General features: G+C 43.4%; 1 protein-coding gene across 1 annotated transcript in view; it reads right to left on the bottom strand.

Moving 5' to 3' along the window:
* Window positions 1-685: 685 nt before the first annotated feature.
* Window positions 686-22,244, bottom strand: part of SEC14L5 (SEC14 like lipid binding 5) — a 62,638-nt gene continuing 41,079 nt past the window's right edge. Inside the window, exons 8-16 of the mRNA XM_059716838.1 lie at window positions 17,888-18,077; window positions 16,623-16,711; window positions 15,866-15,936; window positions 14,378-14,549; window positions 13,120-13,254; window positions 11,229-11,366; window positions 9,115-9,360; window positions 8,315-8,493; window positions 686-7,052 (exon numbers count right to left, since the gene is read on the bottom strand). Coding sequence (XP_059572821.1) covers window positions 6,947-7,052; window positions 8,315-8,493; window positions 9,115-9,360; window positions 11,229-11,366; window positions 13,120-13,254; window positions 14,378-14,549; window positions 15,866-15,936; window positions 16,623-16,711; window positions 17,888-18,077 — 1,326 coding nt within the window. The 3' untranslated portion in view covers window positions 686-6,946. The remainder of the gene's footprint in view (window positions 7,053-8,314; window positions 8,494-9,114; window positions 9,361-11,228; window positions 11,367-13,119; window positions 13,255-14,377; window positions 14,550-15,865; window positions 15,937-16,622; window positions 16,712-17,887; window positions 18,078-22,244) is intronic.

Raw genomic sequence — 22,244 nt, 5'->3', positions numbered from 1 at the left:
CCAGGAGTGCACACAGCAGCAGGAGCAGCTCCACCCCCCCCCACTGCACCCCTGGACGAGCCGTCTGCAGCTCTGTCCCATGACCCACCCCTGCCCCACTCCCTCCCTTACTGTGGGGGCCTTGATCTACCCCCCTGCCACCCCTTTAACTCCCACACTTACCTGCTGGGTGGTGTTTGTGTGTGCATCTGTATGTATGCATGTCTGTCTGCCCTTCACTCCCAAGCCACAGTACCCCACACCCTTCTAGGATATGAAGAAACCCCGCTCCCCGGGCTCCAACCCCAACCCCCACCACACACAGCCCCCCACACCTTCACAAATTCCACCCCCCTCCAACCATACAAAATACCTGCATACTTTTGCATAACTTCAAGGTTTTCTGCACATAATTATGAGTTTTTACCTGTGTGATTAAAATCACAATTAATTGGGACTAATTTTTTTAATTGTGCAACTAATCATGATCAAATTTTTTAATGGTTTGACAGCCCTAATATATATATTAGGGCTGCCAGTTCTGTGGCACTATAGAAAAATCTAGTTTTAGCTCAGCTGCTAGTAGAGTAAGTTTAATAAAATGGTAAGATTAAACTCTACTCGCTTCAGATCATAAGAACATCAGATAATTAAGTTTCTTGACAGCATAACCACAGTGCTTAGCTAAAACAAACAAACCAGCAAGTTCTTTTGAGATGGCTTTATTTGCAAGTTACAGAAATATGGAGAGCAGAAATGTACAGCTTGTAACTCCAGTTTACAATTTCCATAACTAAATGTACCTTTAGCATCAGATTTCCTGCCCAGTAATTTGTTATAAAGCACCATGCATTTTATTAGTGTGCTCTGAGGTCCCAAAACAAGATTTTTCTCCTTGACAAAAATTTAACCTTTTATTAAAAAAAAAGTAAAGAAGGTTCCCAGGTGAGTGGGAAAGGTAGTACCTTTGTTTGCTAAATAATAATGCCCATTTACTCTCTCCAGACAAACTGTGTGAAAGTAAGTCTTACAAAGCCATTCAAACAGATTCACTGTCATGACACCACTTTGGCCTGTGTCAGTGCCGACAGTTAACCTGCTCTATGGACGGTTATAAGAACTTTCACAAATTCATTCTGGGAGAACAAAACCAGCAGCAGCAACACTCTTCATATAGTCTTTCAGTCTTAAACTTTGAAGAAGAGAGTTTAATATCTACATTTTTTGCAATTAATAGCTCCCAGCTTAGAAACTGTTAGCACAAGGACTCGGAGGAAATTAAATGCTTTTTTGAAAGAAGGGACCGCTGTGACCTTCCTGCTGCAGGTATGTCAACACATGGTGAGAACATAGCACCTGAGTTCAGTAGACAGGACTTGCAGGCTCGGGCCCATTTCCCACCTACCACTTTTAAATGCAATGAACATGACCAGTTTAAAATTACTTTGCAGCTCAGCAGCAAAGTCATATATGTGAGCAAGTCCACATGACAGGACATGACCAGCCCTTCTTAAAACAAATGGCCACTGATTAAAATTGACACCTGTGCTTTTGAATTTTAAGTGCAAAGGAAAAGCTGTTCAAATGATGTAAGTCCATTAGCTTCATCCAGTCTAGTACCATCACCCTGTTCAAGATCGGAAGAGATCAAGTTAATAGAAAACAAAAACATGCCTTGCCCTATCTTCAGAGGCTAATACTGGCTTAATCCTCTTGTATGCTGTCTATGTCCCAATTTGGCCAGGAGAGTCCTGGATTTGCAGGCTGTCCTGGTATCTTGGCCGGTTGGTGAAAATTGAAACACAAGTCCCAGAATAGTCCAGCTAACATCATCTCATCTTTCTCTACCAACTCTGCTGCACACAAGTGTGTGGCAGCAGAGCTCACCTTAGGGAAAGTGGTGTCCCCCTGCAATTTCCCCAAGTCAGCAACACTGCCACAGGCAGAGGCAGGTGAACAGGGGCATGGGGCACAGTCCAGCAGGTGCGCCAGGCAGGCGGGCAAACACCACTGCTGCTGTGTGGGAGCAAGGCAGGTGGACTGGAGCAGGTGCCACGCCACCTGCATGTGCTTGGCCCACCTGCTGAGCAATGGCTGGAGGCAGGGGCTGGCTGGGCACTGCTCTATTGCACCTGTCTTGCTTTCGCACAGCAGCAGCAGTGTCTGCCCTTCCAGCTAACTGGCACACCATGCTGCTCCACCCTCACTTGAAACAGTGTCCCGGATTTCCTTAAAAATATGGTCACCATACTACACCCATCAACATGCAGTCCACTAGAACCTAAGGAACTTAAAATTCCAGGTTAGCAAGAGCAACAGACATGGTTTGCTCTGCTGTAGAGAGTGGGAAATGAAAAGGACTGACAGATGACAAGGAAATTATTTTCACTATATTCCTTTTGGTGGCTTCCTTAGGTCCTTCACAGGAGACTGGGGGAGGGAGTGGGAATGGGAAAGCTGACACACAGGACACTATCCTGTTCCCAGAGTGAAAACTTCTTTAAACAGAGGAACAAAATCTCCAAGGCATTTTAAAGGGAAGGGGCCTGAAGTGTTATATGAAAGGTCTGGGTTCAGACTGGTCGGTAAGGGAGAAGTCAATTGCAAAGTACTTATAAACCATTGGGGGGAGGTACTTATAAACCATTGACTACATCTTGTCAAATCAATTTTGGTCCTACATTCATTTTTCGTGGAATTAACATGCCAAAAGGTCACATATCAGTTCCAGAAATTACTCTGAAACAGAGAAAGAGCTTGACAAATCCTTTCCCTGCAGGGCTTGGTCTTGGTATCGTGTGGCTGCATATCTGGGCTACCAATTTTACAGAGTTGCCCAAGGTCCATTAATTTATTTCCAGCTTCAACCCCAAGTGAGGCTTACTATTGGTTCTGGGGCCTTAGCCATTATTTAAACAATCCCTGGGTGGTGAGAAATTCCAAAATTTCATGAACCTTAGAATGAATGGTAGATGGAAAATTCTTCCTGTAGTTACCTAACTAGGGAGTAGATGCAGCATGTGTGGTCTGAAGCAACACACATAATGAATGGTTCAAGCTAACATGCCAGAGCTTGAAAATTATTCAGTGAACACTAATAAGACAAAAGAGATCTGCATCTCCGAATTTTTCCAGACAAACCATGTACCGTATTTCCCTGCATATCACATGCCCCGAAATGCACTGTGTTTGGGGAAGGCAGAATGAAGGGAAAATGATTTTGGCAGAGCCGTGGCTGAATACTGACTGCAGGGGATCCCAACTACACGGCTAAACCCTGACTGGCACTGCTTAGGCAAAAGTGACAGCGTTAACCCTCTCAACTCCTGGCTGCTCAGCCAAAAACTAATGCCAATTCCACAGCAGCTATCAAAGAGTTAACAGTGTAGTTTTTACTTGGGCATTTCATTCCTCCTCCATTCCAGCACAGAAAATTAGCTTCCCCACTTAAGCTACACAACCCAATTTTCAGAAGGCTGATTTTTTTAGGGAAAGGTACCGAGGTATGCAAGTTCTTAGGGTAATAGTGCAAACAGGCCTGCTCTTCCCACAATACTGATATTGAGAAATGCATAGAGAGGATAAATAAGGAAAGGGCATTTACTCTTAAGTCTCCCTGACACAGACTACAACAGTGCTTTATTGTATGCCCCAGAAGACACATTTCAGTTCTCTTGGTACATGGACTGGAAGAATCCACGAATGCTGCTTCACTGCTCTGCCAATCAGGGCCAGTTGGACTGAAATCCCTCTCAGCCTGTTTGCAAAGCTAATAATGCTGCTCTTCCTAATATATAAAAAGCCCCCAAATCTGGTGTATCCTAAACTAGGACACATTTTCAGAAATGGACGTGACTACTTATGACCAGATATTCCCCCTCCTCCCCCCATTATAGCCAGAATAATACTGTTCTTGCCCTACATGGCATTTTTCCTTTCAGGCTCTCAGAACACTTTATAAAACAGTACATCTCGCAACAGCTCTCTGAGGTAGGTATTAGACACATTTTACAAATGGACTAGCTGAAATAAGAGGTTAAGGTCCAAATTTACATCTACTAACCTTATCCGAGTGCCCAACTGGTTACCCAAGCCTGATTTCCCTCAGGACTGCTAAGCAGTGAGACCTGCGTTGATCTCAGGTAATTAAGGTGCTCAGCACCATCAAAACTTGGTCCCTCAAAGCAGCAATAGATGGTCACCCAAAACTGGAGGCCGCTTCGGAAGTTTCTGACCTAAAGGATCTACAGGGAGCGATGGGGAGCTAGGAACAAAACTCAGAACATTTATCTTCCAACCTCACGCTCCAGTCAACAAAACGTGCTGTGAAATATAAAACCATGCACCTTATTTTCCAACATGGGTAATGTCAATTTTTTTAAATGTAAGTTTAGGTTCAAAGAGTTTTACTTTGTTCCACATCTACAATTCACACAGCAAAGTTTAAACAGTGCAGCATCAGACATGATCATCAGTGAACAGAAGGCTGACTTCTAGGATATCTTACTTTTCTCTTTCCCGCGATGTGGAGAAGGCAACAGGAGCCAACGTTCCACAGATCAGACCCTTCGGCTCCTATTTCTCAGGAGAGGATTCAAGTGTGCACAAATTTACTTGCTTCTGTAGGCTCATCAATCAAAAATTAAGAGATATAGAACTTTTAACCAGCTAGAGAAGGGTAGGGCATACCGTTCCCCTGTGAAGTGGAAAAGATTCTTAACAGGACAAAGTAAACTGCAGTACATAGGATAATAATAGGATAAACTGAATAAATAGGATGATGAATCATTTTAGAAAGAGGATTGTAATTTACGCAACTTTGGTCAACACTCCTATTTGATTTCCAGTGGTTTCCCACAGCAAAGCCAATATTTTCTGTCCTCCTTAGCATCAACCTGGAACCTTGTTAAGTAGTCCCATTAAAACTGTAGCTCCCAACAGAGATGCAAATTCCTCACTGATCAACAGTGACAGTGACAAGCATTGAAAACTACCTGGGAAATTCCCCCCAGTATGTTTTCCTATTTAGAAGGGGTTACACCTTCCTGGGATGGGAAGGGGATTACTGGAGTTTCCTTTACCAGTTAAATCAACCCAAATGGTACTTGGATTCATTGTTTAAAAAGTTATAGCTAAGACCTTCAAGGAGGCCTACAGGGAAGGTAAGTGCCCAACTCCTGTTGAAAAATGCCTGTTGGTACTCAACTTCCTATGTTAGGTCCCTTTAAAAATACAGTCTACATAAATTGTTTACCACAATTCAATTATCAATCAAAGTTGTTTTTACTTTTTGCTTAGAAACCAGTAGACAGAGGGAAGAGAAAATAGATGCAGAGAACCATCAGGGATCTACTCTCAGCCTCCATCCATCCGATCTCTCCTAACCTGGTCTGGCAGGTTGAGGGGGAAAGTGAACTCCTGCCTCAAGAATACTTTGTGTATGTCTGTTAGTTTTAAATATCACCCAGCAGCAGCTTGGTGTTTGACAGTGCTTTTTCTAATCTCTTATTATCTGAGGAAAGAACATGGGTACACTTTTCTGTCACTTAATTTCTCTGACATGAGTTATAAAGGTATTACCCTTTGTGATGCATCCATTTGGTGGTGAATGATACTTTCTACGTATCTTTAAGAGGCATTTTCCCCTTACAAGTTTTGTCCCTGCTCACATCTCCCTCTCTCGGTGACAGAAGAGATGACAGCGCTCACCATCAGCTACATGTACAATCAATACAGCACTTATACATCAAGATGCCCAGCAATCACAAAGGTTAGAAATGGAGTAAGAGCTGTAGGATTGAAGATGATCAGTAGTTCTCTTTTTAAGCAAAAAACCCCAAAACCCTGAAGTTCAGCTCATTAAAAAGGCAATCAATTAGGTTAAGTAAATAAGTAAGTAAATAAATAAATAAATAAATAAATTACCTACCTATATACATACATACATACATACATACATATATATATATAAATGCCTCACTGAAATTATAAATAAGTTAAAAATGTTTAAACAAGTGACTATAATTTGAATAAATATGTGTTTAAATACGCAAACGCACTTTACAAAAGAGAGTTCCTCTCTTCTCCAGGTTAGCCCATGGTTTTGAGAAGCAACCCCTGTGGTGCTGCTCTAAAACTTTGTGCCTTTACGAAATAAAATATTGCTTTTCTTAGCCCTTTTAGTGCGACTCACTTCCCTCCCACTGTGCGGGATGGTCAGAGATCTACTCATTATTGCTTTTAAACCTGAGGAAAGAGAAAATAAACAGTGTCTATCTTTAAAGAAGCTGCCTGCTAGAAAAGCAGGTTCTCCGCTTGGGCTTTTCAGGAAACACTGTTTCAATTTTGGGGTCTTACTGTATTTTTAAAAAAGGTATCTCCTAGCAACATCTCCATAATCATCCAACTCCATTGCGAGAGGTCTCAGGTTTGGATTAGCTTGGAAGTGATCCCCAAAACATACCACACTGTATTAAGATATTTACAACTTGTTTCCAATCCCTGTTCCTCCAGTACCCACCATACCTGGTCATGTGTAACGGTACAGTAGGCACCCAGAAAAACTAGACTAGTTTTGCTACACATGACTCATCTAGTCTACGGTCATAACAGATAAGGCAATATCAGTCTCCTCTACCTTGGGTAGAAATAGGACTGATTGGAAAGAGCCCTTGAAATCTCAGTAATACACAGATCCATGCAAACTGATAATCACCCCAAAACAGAGTTGTTAAAATAAAATTGATAAACAGGCATCTGCTACGGAATTCAGTTTGCAGATTTAAAAGTCAGTCTCTTACTGACAAAAGGTTTCAAACAGCTCTCAGAAACTTCTCTGTGACTGCAGCCACTTGTGGTCTTGTGAATGACTATTCACTTGCAGGTTCTTTGGTCAACAGACCAGCTATTGAGGAGTCAAACTAATCCAAGTATAAAGTCTCAGCAATCTGCAGAGGCAGAGGCTGTGCTATCTGGACACATGGGAACTACTCTGGGATTGGTTGGAAGATGTGGTAGCTCCGCTGAGCTGGGAGAAGCCACTGTTGCAAGATTCCAGGCTTGACATGGATCCCCTGGGACAAAAAAAAAATGGACATTTTGTTACACACTTGCACTACTGATGCTTGAGTATATCTGAGATTGGAGATAGTTCATTCCTGGAAGGGGGCAGAAAGTGATTTTTCTTTAGTTTGTCCCCAGCTTCATCTTCCCATATACCAAGTGGTCCACACTCCTATATGTCATGAGGAAGAATTTAAATGTCACAGCCATGGATACTGGGACCCTTCCATTCAATACAGAACTTACAACTCATGGGGACAGGTTCTAGTGAGAGCTGCTAGGGGCAGCATACACGACATGTGGAGCAGAGGTTAACCAGAGATCTCAAAAGACTGCATGGCCCATTACATGTTAACCAACAAGCTCAGTCTACCAATATGAGGGTAAGCCTTTTTCCTCCCTAAGTGACTGACAGTAGAACCAACTCTTTTTTTTCCTGGTACTGAGAGGCCACATTGAGCTACTGTAGCCACTTTCCCCTTTTCCTTAAGACACTTCAAAGAATCACAGTTTTGGGGAATGCACTTGAATTATTAAAGCAAGCAATTCTGGATTCTTTGCTGCCACCCCAGCTCAGTAGTACTTGGGCAAATCACATCATCACTTCTGTCTCCACTGCCCTCATCCATAAATTTAGACACACTCTCCCTCTCTCCTGGTAGTTTCTTTTGTAGCATGTCCCAGAGAAGTGTCCCTTCTCTTCCCCCTTCCTTTTCAAAAATCAAGGTGTACATCTGTGCTGCATGTGTTGTTGGTGGTACATACATTCAATCAGCTGGCAGCCTCTGTCACATGACTACTACCCCTCTCCAGCATCAGGCATAAAGCTTGGCTGCTTTGTCTAGTACCTTGGAACATTCATGATATGAAGTTAATCTTAGACACTGCTTTCCCAAGAGTACATTCAACTCTCCTTCAAGTCCCTAGAGTAACTATTGGCATTTGCCATAGTGCAGTGAGGACAATGAATGTGGACATTGAACCAAACTATAATCCTTAAAAAGGGAAAACTTTAATTTCCACCCAGACCAAATAGCAGAGTTTACAGTAGTGCTAACTGCTGCTAACTACACAAAGGGAAGTCTCTCCTAGGGAGAAGTTCATCAGGGAAAAAAAACAGTAAACTGGAATCCATTTAATATATTTTCAACAAAATATAAGTTGCAGACATGTTAAAGGTTATGTATGTCAGGACTGCCAGTCACATTCAGCTCTGCTGGACATGTTCTCTATTGCAAGCCAGACAGTAAATCCCTCTTAATATGACTCCTACCTGAAATCCTTGGATGCAAGCACTTCATAGTAGTACATGAGTTTACACTTGTGATTGGAAACCTGCAGAGAGGCCAGAACATCATCGACACGAGGAAGGCTGGTGCCAGTACAGGGCAAAGGGCCATGCATTTTCCATTGGAGAATGTAAAAGCCAGGCCAACGGGTCACATGAGATCCCTGGAAGAGATTGATAAAGAGCATCATCAAGTGGCCATCATGCATCTGAATAATAATTAGAGCTTTGGTTGGTGGGAAGAAGGAGAAGGTTTGCTTGGTGGGGTGGGAGACGGTTGTTTAAGAGTCTTTGTTCATATTTTCAAAATTAAAGTCAAAACAAAAAGGCCCACACCATCAAACTCCAGTGGCAAGCTGTGGTACATCTCAGCCTCTTGCACATCACAGACCTAATCCAAGCCTAGTGGGATCGGTGGAAAGACTCCCCTTCATTTCACCGGGCTTTGGACCGTGACTTATGTTACCAGTTTTCAGTGGCTCTAATCATTCCAGAGCATGCTGAAGAGAATGAGTTTAAGCTAGAGGTTACAATACTATTGGATACATGCACAGGATCTAATCTTATGCATATAGCTTTCACCAATGCCTCTTTTCTCCTGCAGTGGAGAATTTCTTACCCATTAATGTTTTTAACATGAGATTTAGGGTGTGCTAAGGTTTCCAAAAAATGCTATGAAGCTCTGCCCTTGTTCAACCTCCACATCTATTCTGCACTGCCCCCTTTAGACATCACACCAGCTCATTGTGGCTGTTTAGACACCAAGAAGTGGAGGCATGTCCTACCTGGATGCTCTCTCCTTCCCGACAAACCAGCGGGGATTCCATACGGCTGTAATCCACCCCCAGAACCCAAGATTTATCAATCAGCTGCACATTGTCCCCAGCAGCTGAAGTACTTGGTAAAGTAGTTTCTTTGCGATAGGTCTGGGGCGCTCTCTTGGAGTGGAAGAGGCTGAACACCACATCTCCCTTCAAGATGTCAAAGTCCCAGGTGATCACAGATTCACCCTCCAAGATTTCCACAACTATCTAAACAAGAAGCAGCACAAATAAGCTGTATAAGCTCAACTTCAGTCAGAAGCCAACATCCTCCCCACTTTCCCTTGTAGATGCAATTACTGGCACAAATCTCACATCTCCCAAGAGAGACATAGGCTAATCTCAGTTCCCATCTGCTAGGGTAGCTTGTCACAGCTTTAGCTGCACCTGCTTGAGTGGTGAATTATAGTATTATTTGAACTTTTCTTTTATACTCAGCCTCATTTAACCATTGCTTCAGCTTTTATATAGCTTCATTATTATTTGAACTTTTCTTTTGCTTGAGTCTGCACTATCAGCTAGCCTTGAGTTTCCTTTCACAGGCAGCTATATTTCAGCGTTATCACCATAAGTGTGCATAGTGTGAGCCTTGTTAATAGCTCAAATGAAATGAACTTGGCACTAACAGACTAAATCAGAGGGATGACATGATTGGATATATTTATGAAAGATGATGAGAGGGGACCAATTGGACAGTGCCCAACAGCAGATCCCTTGGAATTTCTGGTTTTGACGGACAGACCAAATTAGGAGTCTGGTTAATTGAGACACCGGTAAGAGACCGGATTAAAATGCGTGTATGAGATGGGTTTATTGGAACAAAGGAATATGCTGACAGGATAAAAACATGAACACAGGGAAGCCAGGGATGATCACAGGGAAGCCAATCAACAGTACCCAGAAATGATGAGTCATCAGTGGAGTAAAATTAAAGAAAAAGCATAAAAAGGGGGCAACAAGGAAGTTAGGTGCGTTTCATCATTTAACATCTGAACTGAAAACAGCCAGTACCCACAGATGAGCACCCTCTACTTTCAGGAACTGATTGGCCACCTTTTCTGTGATGTGGAGTAACATCTGGGATTGGGTGAGACCACTGAATTAAGTATTTCTCTCTCTCTGTACAAACTATTAATACATTTCTTGTGTTAATAAAGTTAGATTTTAGTTAAATCAAATGGTGCAAGGCATATTCTGTGTTCACTCTGGATTGATTATGCTTTAGTGATCCTTTAACACCATGGGCACAAAACACATCTTACAGATTCATAGATGTTAGGGTCGGAAGGGACCTCAATAGATCATCGAGTCCGACCCCCTGCACAGGCAGGAAAGAGTGCTGGGTTTAGATGACCCCAGCTAGATGCCTATCTAACCTCCACATCTATAGCCTTATGTGACAGGGAATCTACTCATCCACATTCATCCCAACTCTCTCGTGTCAGAAGTGTCTTATACGTCTTTCTTGCTACATCCTATAGCAGGTCTAATAAGTATAACTAGAGCAAAAGTGGAGGACTGCTTTAGAGTGGCTGTCTGAAAGGTAAAACGTGTCCCACAGTCCACCTAACTGTTTTATGGGAACTCAAGCAAGCTGAGTCATAGCAATTCATGATCAGAAGCTAGAAACTGGCAAATTGCTTCTCTCTCCAATATTCACCTTTCTGACTGTCTAGGTGTCAGGGGTATTCCCAGCCCTCTCTCTCTCTCTCAATGTCACCCTTGCTATCCTAGAGGCAAACATGGATAACAGAAGCCAGGGTATCAGTGTGGAAGCTGATGACATCTGGTTTCCCAGAAAAAGAAGAGCAGGCTGAAGTGTAGGCAGGTAAAAGATGACACTACTGATTTCAGTGCTTCTAAATCCTAAATGGCTGTTCTTCGCTTCTTTAGAACCTTGACATGTTAGTGATGTGACCCTAGGCATGCTCAGAAGAGACCTGTCCTTCCAGAACATAACTGGGACCCCCAGGACTAGCTAGCTAGAACAGAACAATGTCAATTTGTATCCATCAGACCCTGGGAATCACTTCCTTGTCCTCCTCTCTTCCTCAGCATTGCACACCGAGGGCTTGTACCTCATGGGGAGCTCCTTTGAGAACACATGCAGAGTGATAGATGGTTTCTGTCCACAATCGGATGTGATCAGAGTTCTCTGGTTCTTCATCTGTTTGATAAAGTGACTTGGGGACGAGCCCACCTTCAGGGACATTACACTGCAAGAAATGAGAGAGAAAAATGTTTATAACAGGAACTTCTACTACACTGGCAATTAGGGAAATACCTAGTTACTGACACAGCATGCCCAAATGCCCAATTGCTCAGTATGAAACACTGGTGCAAAATGTAAAGAATAGCTGCTGTACAATGCCATAACTCCATTGACTTCACCTCACAGTATACCAAGAATGCCCCAGACCTAACCTGCACTGATATCTTTAGGACTGTCCTTTGACAACTGAAGCAGCAGAATCATATTCTGACACTATACAATTGGGTGGGACTTGATTACCAACTTGATCTCCTAGGAGACAATGAAATAACCCCTCTTCTCCCCAAAAAGAAAGAAGAACAAAGTTAATGAGCCCTCTCCTTATATTTTCCTTTTTAAGAAGATAAAGACAAAGTCCTGGGTCACCCAAAGGGAGCTCCAGCAACTCTTAACTAGGAGCTTTTGTTGCCCAGGGGCTAAAAGCTGTTCTCCCTTATATCCATGCAACTGCCAGGATCACAGAGTTATAAGCAGGGATCCGGGTTTTCTGTTTACTGCAAAAGAATGCAGGAAAACATGGGTTTTCTCCTTTGAAGGATAAAAACATGGGAAATAGCAGGTTTCTCCTTGCAGGCTGGCAGCGTTTCAGTCTGCAGAGGGCAGCTGGGAGGTGGGGGGAGTGGGACTCAGGGGAAAGGGGGCACCATGTGCATGTGTCCACACCCCTCTTCCCCACACACCCACCCCATTCCCTACACACTGATGGGTAGGGGGCTGTGGGCCAGGAGTGCAGGGCACTGGCAGGGTCAGGAGTGAGGGACACCAGCAGGACTGGGGGGGCTTTGGCTTAGGAGTGAGAGGCAACAGCATATCAGGGCTGCTCAGCACCACAAAGCAGTGGTGAAGGCAGCCACAGTTGGACCCACATCCTGGTGAGCAAAGGGGGCAGAGGGTACTCTGATTGTCCATGATAAAAAAACAAAATCAAATGCCAAAATATATAGGTATTTATAATTTATTTTATTCTGATTACTGAGGCACTGATAGGCTTCCAAATTGCTTTAAAATTGTAAATGTATCAATAAACCATTGTGTTCAATGGATACCTATATATATATATATATATATATATATATATATATATATATATATATATATATATAGTGGCATTTCATTTTAATTATGGAAAATCAGGGTTTTTCAATCAGAGAATTTGGGATTTTTATGCAGAGAAAGCCAGGATCCCTGGTTATAAGAACAGAAGAGAAAGAACATCTAACTTACTGCCCTTCATAAAGCTTCTCTAGCATCACCACCACTCCAAAGCTATAGTCTCTAGGACATGGATCATCTCTGTTTGTACAGCACCCAGCACAGTGCGGCCTGGGTCAGGCCTGGAACATTTTGTGCTACAACATTTTGTGTGAAAGTAGTAAGGGCTCCAGGAGGATGGAATATTTCCAGATTACTTTACAGCAGTGGTTCTCAATCTCGTTAGAATCAAGGGCCCACTTATTAGACTCAAGGCCGCCATTTGCACTTATTTAACTACAGAAAAATGATCAAGCAGTTCTTCTGTTGCAAAGAACTCAGAAAGTTAGAATAGTTTTAACACTACGGATTCATATTGGAAATCTCTGGGTTTCTCCTGTGAATTATGTTTATGCATCTAACAATGCTAACATTGCCTTGCACCCCTGAAAGAATCTCAAGGCACTGTGGCTGAGAATCACTGCTCTATAGTAAAGGAAACTCACCATGCATTCTCCTCCAAGGAAGTCTGGGATCACATCTTTGTCCAAGTAGTCTACAAGCCCTCCGGGACCCTGGTAGTTATTGCCACTGTAAATGAGGAACTTCTGTCTGGTGTTCTCATTGATAAAGGGACTAACCTGAAACAAATATGGACAGAACACATTTATAAGCCACTGACTGAAACCAGACAATATATCACACCACATTACAAAGTGTTCCCAGCACCTCAGTTGGGACAACCTAGTTGACAGGGACACCAAATAGCATTTGCATGAAGCTCACAAACCATAAAGGTAGTATCCAGAAAGAAAAGCAATGCATGAAAGCATTTCCACACCCTCTCATACAATTTCTCTCCCCATATAGGATTAAGCTAGAAGTCACCTTCCCTTCCCCTTCACTGTTCCTGAACTGCGTTGGGGTTTATCAGACAACCGTCAAGTCCCAGAGAGAGTTGCTGTCCATACTTTGTTCCTTGGTGCTCTCTAACTGGGATTTAAAAGCAGCATATCATACCCTCTTAAACCATCTGCAGCACTAACTTCAGGAGCTTCAGTGTTTAAAAAGTCTCTCAGTGGCTATAGGACAAAGGATGGGGACATGACATATGTACTCTGTAGCATTCTTAATTTACTCCCAAGGAAAAATATAGCCGATGCATGACAAACAGCATTTATTCCAAAGAAAATGCTGTTCAACACTGCAAATTACTTCCTCAGAAGTAAAAAATAAATATAACTCCAGGGAAATCTACCTTGGCACGCATTCTTGTGTCCACCGCTATAGTAATGTCTCTATTTGCACAATCCAAACCAGCTCTCCCACCACCAACTGGCCAGATGCTGCAATAGCACCTACTTCAGGCTGCAAGCTGGGGAGAGTTAATTGTGCATCTGCTTTTTTATTATGGAGTAAATTCCAAGGTAAATAAATTATTACAGAGTAAATGTGTCCACACCCAAAGTCACAAAGTTGGCCTAAATGTTAGTTGCTGTGCCACACAGTGCTATGAAAGGACTTCTGTCAAACTCCTCAGTTTTAGAGGAACATCAGAAGTTGGGAGGGAAGCCAAAAAAACACCAATAAGGCCTGCTTCCTGCCAATGCTAGAACTCTAGAAAGAGGTATGCTCATCTCTCCTCAGGCCACTGACAAGTCAAGTCATCTGAAGGGTTTTCCCTCTCTAACACAGAGCCTACACAGCTTTGGAGATAAGAACTGGATCTGTTCTAATCTTCTGTTCAACAGAGATTTCACCTACCAGAGTCCATAGCACAGGGAAAACCCTGGGTGCTCGCACTATCAATAGCCTCCCCAGAGTCTCAGGGTAATTGTCCTCTACAACTTCAATTATCCTAAGAAGGGCTTTAACACCAGGCCGCCAGAGGTGGCGCATGTTCAACCCTTCTAAATCCACCAGACATGTCCAGGATCTGCAACACAAAGAATTAGAGGTCCTCACTGCACAGCAATAACCTAATTCAAGTCTGTCCAACTTCCATGGACCCTCTGTCATGCTGCCGGCACCTCCTATCTGCCAAGATGCACTGGGTGGGTGCTCCCTTGATGCATGCATCAAGCTATGCCATGTGGGCACTCCCTCGCTGTGCCACATGGGGCTCTGACCCCTGAGTGGCAGGTTCCTTGAGCTCTGTGGCTGCACTACCCTGCCATCAGGGGCAGGGGCAGAAAGCTAAAGCCAGAGTTGGTGGGGGAGGTGGGAGCCTGAAGACCCTAGTGCAGCAGCTAGAACAGTGGGAAGGGGAAGTGGTACCCATGGGCCACATGTTTGACAGCCCTGACCTAATTCATCCTCAATACAGTCCCATAATTGAGCCTGCACATTCAGCAAAAACACACATTGCAGAGGAATCTTTAGCTGATAGTGTTTAATAACCCAGTGGGGTACTGGCTTTTACAATGGAGTAACAATTCTACTGTCACTTGAGTAGCAGATGACTTCAGGGCAAGGGCCTCTCCAGAAGACTGGCTCTACTAGCAGAAAATGGATTCCCTTCTCCCAGAACGATGGTCATTTTGGAAGTCGCTAAAGGTGTTTAGGCACTGATTAAAATGGCCAGCTGCTAATTTAAAATCACCTAGGCACAATGTGGGCATTGGGTCATGCCACTAGAGAGTTATTTTATGTGGGCAGTACTTTAAAACATGCATTAGTTAAAAAGTGATCCTGTACAAGTGGAACCAGTTGATACAGTCTCTAAGAATAGCCATGGCCAGGGCCGTCCCTAGTGGGGGACGAATTGGGGCAACTGCCCCAGGCCCCACAGAACCGGGCACAGCAGCAATTCCGCGCCACCGCCACTGGCTTCACATCTGGCCGCTTGCTACCCCGCCACCACCACCAATGACAGCAGCGGCTTCTTTGCATCTGTGGGAGAATGGAATTGGCTAATTTGCCCTGGGCCCTGCACCCTGCTTGGGTTGGCTATGGCTATGGCCCACCTCAGATGTAGCAGAGCAGCTAGGCAGTGTAATGAGGAGCAAATACTCCTTTCCCACCTTGCCTCATACCAGGTTGCATAATTCATCTACAGTGAAGTCCACTATTGCTCTCCCCCAACCCCCCCCAGGTCTGCAGCTTAGTTCCCAAAATTCTAGTTACTTATTTTGATAAAATCCTACTAAAATAGGCAAAGCAGTCAAAATATCTTAAAAGCAACTAAAATGTTACTTCCACCCTGGTTATTAACACCTGCTGGGGTCTTAGCAGAGCTAAATGTATACTAACGTGATAGGGCGGCCAAAAAGGTTGGTGTTCTCCTCACACCTCTTTTGTCCTTCCTCATTAATTGACAGTACCTGAAATGACAAAGAGCATCAACTGACATTACCTTGGCAACCAAGACAGTGGCTATCCCCAGACTCTAAGACGGAACTTGGAGGTAACCACATGAATCTTTCTTCATGAACAGCGAGGAGCATGCCAGCCTTATTCATTTATGCAGAACAAGAAACAACAGTTTTCTAAAACGGGCTTCTTTTCTTTAAAAATAGTTTTTCTAAACTTTCTTAGGCTTAAAAATTCATGTCTCACACACATCAAGAACAGGCACCTAGAGTGGGATTCAAACTGATGCTAATCAAAGAAGAAACCCAAGTACATCTAAGTGTTTCCACTTAGTTTTTCCCTCTGTTTTGCATTCTGAGTTACAGTAAGAGTTCCTGAACCAGGCCAGAGTCAAGTTCTGGAATGACTCATTGAGATGAAGTGGAGTTAGGACTGCAAAGAATTCAGTCCCAAAGCCTTATTTAATAAAATGTGGTAACAAGCCACATAGCCTTAGTAATAACTCATATAGTACCCATGTAATGCATGCTGAACCACTATGTGTTTAGAAAGAGACACAAGGATATCTGATATGCAAAACCTCAGAACCTTTTTTTTTTCCCTCCAACTGTTAGTCAAGGAGATTCCTTTTTCCTGTGCTGACCTGCTGCTGTGATATGGACTAATTATGGAGGCAAGAAAAGAAGGCATCTCTTACATGTCGTAGGAGTGACTCTTCTCCCAGGGCCTTCACCAAACCTTTTGTATCCATTTGCCCAAGGCGAAGTATGTATAGGGGGCGGCCATCTTCAAAAACAGAGAATAAATGTTAAAGGGAAAATATTAAAGCTGAAGTACCAAAAGGAGAAAAAGATTCTGTAGAGAATTCATATGCAAAAAACCCCGAAAAGCAGCATGCAGACTGACCAGTGTAACTTCAGCTTCCTGTGAACAATAATATCCTACATGCCTGAGAGATAGAATAGCTCAAAAAGGTTGATAGGAGCAATGTGGTTCATTATCTAGGCTACTGGCCAAACACATCCCAGGACAACATTGCCCTGAGATGACCCATACACAACAGATGCTGATATTCTCAATCCAGTGCGACTAGGTGATTACATCACAACCTCCTTGCCAACAGGCTCAGAGAGGCTGAAGGTCAAATGAGCAGGACTCTAATTTTGTGTTTTATCCTCAGAATATGTCCTTTAAAGGTTAGTAGGAGAATTTTCATTACAAAGAGTGTTAATAACTTGATTTCATCATAAAAACTCAAAGAACAGAAATGGTGTTCCAAATATGCTCCTGTGAAAAGAACATTTAGGGCACGTGTAGACAAAATGGGGGCCCAAAATTGAAGCAGTGGGTTTTTAAAAACACCACTTCAATTTAGGGCCCTTTAAATCCCTGTGTTGTGCGCACACACGAACTTACCTGCCTCTCCAGTGGCAGGGAGGGGAGGGCAAGCTACTCGTGGCTGGAGCGGTCGCTGGGCTGCCAGGCGGGAGGCTCTGTAGGGCTTCCTGAAGAGCCCCTGAGCTGCACGGAGCCTGGTGCTTCACTCCATGGCTGCAGGGCAGCAAACTAAAACTCCCCCAAGACCCCAAGTCATTTGAGGCACATTACGCTGCCGAATTTGCTACATCAGCTGGAATTACGGCGCAATATGCCACCGACGTGTGCAAACATCAACACCATTAAAGTGGTGCAAAAGCATTTAACCCAATTAAAGTGTTGTGCACACATACCCCTCATTTTGTCTACACGTGGCCTTAGATTTGATCCATTCATATATAAAATAACTAGGCAATATTCAAACAATGAGGACATTCATACCCATTAGGAATCTTTATCATGACAGGATTCTTCACTATGTTACAGTGTGATGGGTTAACCCAACTGGCTCTACACAGCGACAGGTTACTTATGTGGTCTCACTGAGCACTATACTGTGGCAGTAGTGCAGAGATGGCTTCCTACCTCTGTCCTGGTAATGCCACCCTCCAGTGTAATACTCCTCCAGAAGGGGTGGAGGTCTCCAGGTCTGCAGAATGTAGTCCACTTGGTACTGTTTGCGCCAGGTCAGTGACTGGCAGAGCATGTCCCGTGCTTTGTCAATGTTAAAGTCACGAGCCCTAAGGAATCGAAGGATATGCTCGTCTTTGGGGATCTGAAGGAGAAAAAAAGGAGAAACATTCAAAAGGGTTAGACTTGTCCGATTATCAACACACTTCTCCACAAGCACAGCAGACATAGAAGCAGCTTCTTGATCCTCAGGGGAATAGAGAATGATTGCGAGTTCATGTCCACTCCTACTCCAATGTGCCTGCTCCAGCTAGCTGTAGTAAAAGAATGCCAGGGCTGTAGGGAAATGACAAGCCAATCCCTGTCCTCCCTTCCCTCACAGAGAGATGGTCCCACTACTTACCTGGACCTACACACCATGTATATTCACTCTGGAAATACTGCAAGACTAAGAAGTGAGTATACTGAGCCACCTGCTGGAAGCTCCAGAGAACTCCAAGCCAGTTGTGGTCTCCTGACATTTCCCCAGCTAGCTACCTCACAAGTAGAAAAAGACAAATTCTGCATGATAATAACCAAGCTGTAGTGTTACCTCCCTGGAGAGCTGAACAAGACCACAAGAGACAAAAAAGCCACACAGAACCATGCAAAGGACAAAAAATACCGTCAGTCTACCCATTAACCTGGTTAGCCTTTTGTAACTGTCGAGACTGGTCAAGGCTGTGCAGGTTGGGAACAGACACCCTCCTGCAGGCTTTATTCTCTGCAGGCTGGGAAGCTAAGTAGGCCTGGGCCTGGTTCAGACCTGGATGGGAGACTGCCTGCCTTTTGGGGGTCTTTCAGAAGTGGCTTGATGCCTACCTGGCTGGGGTCATTTGATTCCAGTTTTCTTCCTGCCCAGACAGGGGACAGACTTGAAGATCTACAAGGTCCCTTCCGACCCTACTTCTATGATTCACCTGGCAATATAGAACACTAAGAAGAACTTTGTGTAGGCCTCCCATCACTCTTCACTACAGGTCCCCTTTCCTGCTCTTCCACACCACATTAAGATCTTTCATGTCTTTACAAAAGTACCCTCCCTTGCAACTTTCCCCTTTTCTTTCACCATGTGTTGCCCAGGATGGATAAAAATCAAAGTTTTGGGGTGGTTTTTTTAAATAAAAAAAGATGGGATTTTTTTATTTAAATCCTTTTTTTAAAATGTAATCATATTTTTTAATATGCTTTAAAAAATAAATCTATATAAAGATAGTTTTAATTTAAGATATGTTAAAGCTCAAAGATATCATCACAGAATAGGGATTATAACTTCTAATTATATACTATTTGAGACAATATATTCATGTAACCTTTTTGGAAAAGTTTTATAAATAGGTCACAACAGGCCATGGACTATATTAGGGGCCCAATCTTATGGGATTCCCAGAGGCTCCTCAATAGATTAGTAAAAATTGAAGAAAACCACTCTACCCAATGGGAATCAGTGCTTGGTCTAGACAATCCCATTAAGCATCTCTGGGATGCTTAGTTTCAGTTCTCAAATTGTGGATTTGTGTCTCCAGAGATAATCTCCTTGTTAACAGCAGTACACGGAGATGAGAGAGAACAGACCTGGTTACCTACCCATCAGCCCTATTGTTTCTCTAAAAGTTTGTGTTCACAGAGTCAAACCCTTACCTCTCTCTAAAAGTGCAAAGTTTCAAGAGGTTAAATGAATAAAAGATTGTTGGGGGCGGAGTAATTCTGGGCAAGGAGGAGGAGTCTGGAGTTAAATGCAAGTAGGGAGGGACAATAGCAACATGAGAAACGTTTTGAGCAGAGTATCCCAGAAGTCTTGAGGGATACGTTTCTGAGTACAGCCTCTTCACTGATTTGAGATCTAGTGAGGGAATGGTATGGCAGAAGGGAAAACCTATCATGACAGCAGGCTTGCTAGGCTGTAAAAGAGAGAAGAAATCAAATATGAGAAGAAGTCTTGAAGAAAGCCTCAAACTAATAACATAGCTGCAGTGGCTTATCTGATGTCCTCCTAATAAATATCCCCCAAATATCTATAATTCATCTAGTGAACTTGAGATATTTCACCACCCAATGACTTCACAAGTATTTGCATCAATTAGCTTTGGTAAATAACATAACCAAATTATAATCCAGTTTTCCAACACAGCTGCAAAATTAATCTGAAAAAATATCAAAATAAATCACTGCTTTAAAATGTATAGTGTGTACCTTCTACATCTATCTCCAAGTTGTGAATAATATATATTAAGGTTATATCAAACAACAACCCTACCTACTAACTATAGACTGGTCAGTCTGACTTCAGTCCTGGAGAAGATCTTTGAAAAAATTGTCAAGGAGGGCATCAACCACAAACTCAAGTCTGGTGGGGTATTGAGAAGCAACCAGTATGGCTTTGTAGAGGGGAGGTCATGCCTAACAAACCTGGTGTCCTTTTATGACCAGGTAACTAACCACCTGGACATGGGACAGGAGGTGGACATCATCTACCTAGATTTCAGCAAGGCCTTTGATACTGTTTCCTATTAAATCCTCTCATTTAAGTTGGAGAGTCCTGGCTTAGACCAGGCTACAGTGAGGTGGATTGGGAACTGGCTCAGCAGTCGATCCCAATAAGTCATAATTGATGGGGTGGCCCCATCCTGCAAGGCCGTCTCCAGTGGTGTACCCCAGGGATCAGTTCTTGGGCCCGTGCTCCTTAATACCTTTTTTAATGACCTGGATTTGGGAGTGAAAAGTGCAATGATTAAGTTTGCAGGCGATACCAAGCTGTGGGGACAAGTGGGCACATCAGAGGACAGGTCAAGTTTTCAGAAAGACCCTGACAAGCTGGTCCTATGGGCTGAACAAAACCATATGAGGTTCAACAGGGACAAATGCCAGATCCTTCATCTGGGTAGGAAGAACCCTCACCGTATCTATACCATGGGTGGTGGTCCACTGGCTGGCACTGCATCGAAAAGGGACTTAGGGGTGTCAATTGACCAGAGGATGAATATGAGCCACCAGTGTGACGAAGTTGCCACCAGAGCAAATAGAGCTCTGGCATGTATCAGCAGATGTGTTGCCAGCAGATCCAGAGAGCTGCTCCTCCCCCTCTATTCGGGGTTGCTGAGGTCACAGCTGAAGTACTGCATCTAGCTCCAGGCACCACATTTCAAGAAGGATGTGGACAAGCTCGAAAGGGTGAAGAGAAGGGCCACCTGCATGATCAAGGGCCTGGGGGAGAGGCCTTATGAGGAGAGACTTTGGGATCTGGGTTTGTTCAGCCTGAGCCAAAGAAGGCTGAGAGGTGACTTGGTAGCCACCTACAAATATGTCAAGGGAGTACACCAGGATCTAGGAGAACAACTTTTCAGAAAAGCACCCCCCAGGAAGCCACAGACCAATGAACACAAGCTAGTCGAAGAAAAGTTGTGGCTGGACTTACGGAAAAACCTATTTTCCGTACAAGTAACTAGAATCTGGAACACACTTCCAGCAGAGGTGGTGCAGTTGCCATCTCTAGCAGTCTTTAAGAGGAGGCTGGACAAATACCTTGGCTGAGCTTGTTTGAGCCCAATTACCTCCTGCCCATGGCAGGGGACCGGACTTGATGATCTTACAGGTCCCTTCCGGTCCTTCTTTCTATGGTTCTAACAAGAATGAACTTTTTGCAGAAAACAATGATTACATGGAGGCTTCCTGACCACTGATTTAAATCAATCTGATTTAAATCAAATTGACCCTGGTGTTCCCCTTAGTTAAATCCTCAAGTATCAAAATGCCTATTCATTCACTTCTCTCAAAAACATTTGTGCTTCCTCCCCACCTTGGTGTGGAACATCCACCATAAAATAATGTTTAAAGCCTCTATCTTAACTTCCTTTCATTCCCCCCAGAGATCCTATTCTACTTTGAAGTTAAAGATAATTTGCCAGCTAATGATAACCAGACAGGTTGTCAGCAAGGATTACTGACACCATTAACAGATCCCAAACACTGCTGAATTGCACTCCAAACCTGCAAGTTGTGTATGCAGCTAATCTCACCTTCCACTCATGGCTGCTCCCATCCTCCTCACCTTATTCCCTCAGTTTGTTTAAACTGAGGCAAAATGTAACAAAACAAGGTTAGACTGTAAGGTCTCAGAGCACAGCTGGCCTCTTCCCATGCATTTTTATGGTGTTAGCACAATAGTGCTCCAATCCCAATTGGGCAAACTGTCTACTACTGTCATACAAACAAAACGTGTGTTCAAGAGTCAAAGCTCTTTTGTCAGCTCACTGATGCACTGCTAAAAATGGAA

This window comes from Alligator mississippiensis, chromosome 13 (genome assembly GCF_030867095.1).
Source record: "Alligator mississippiensis isolate rAllMis1 chromosome 13, rAllMis1, whole genome shotgun sequence".
Classification (NCBI taxonomy): Eukaryota; Metazoa; Chordata; order Crocodylia; family Alligatoridae; genus Alligator; species Alligator mississippiensis.
This window is presented reverse-complemented; position numbering and strand designations above follow the sequence as displayed.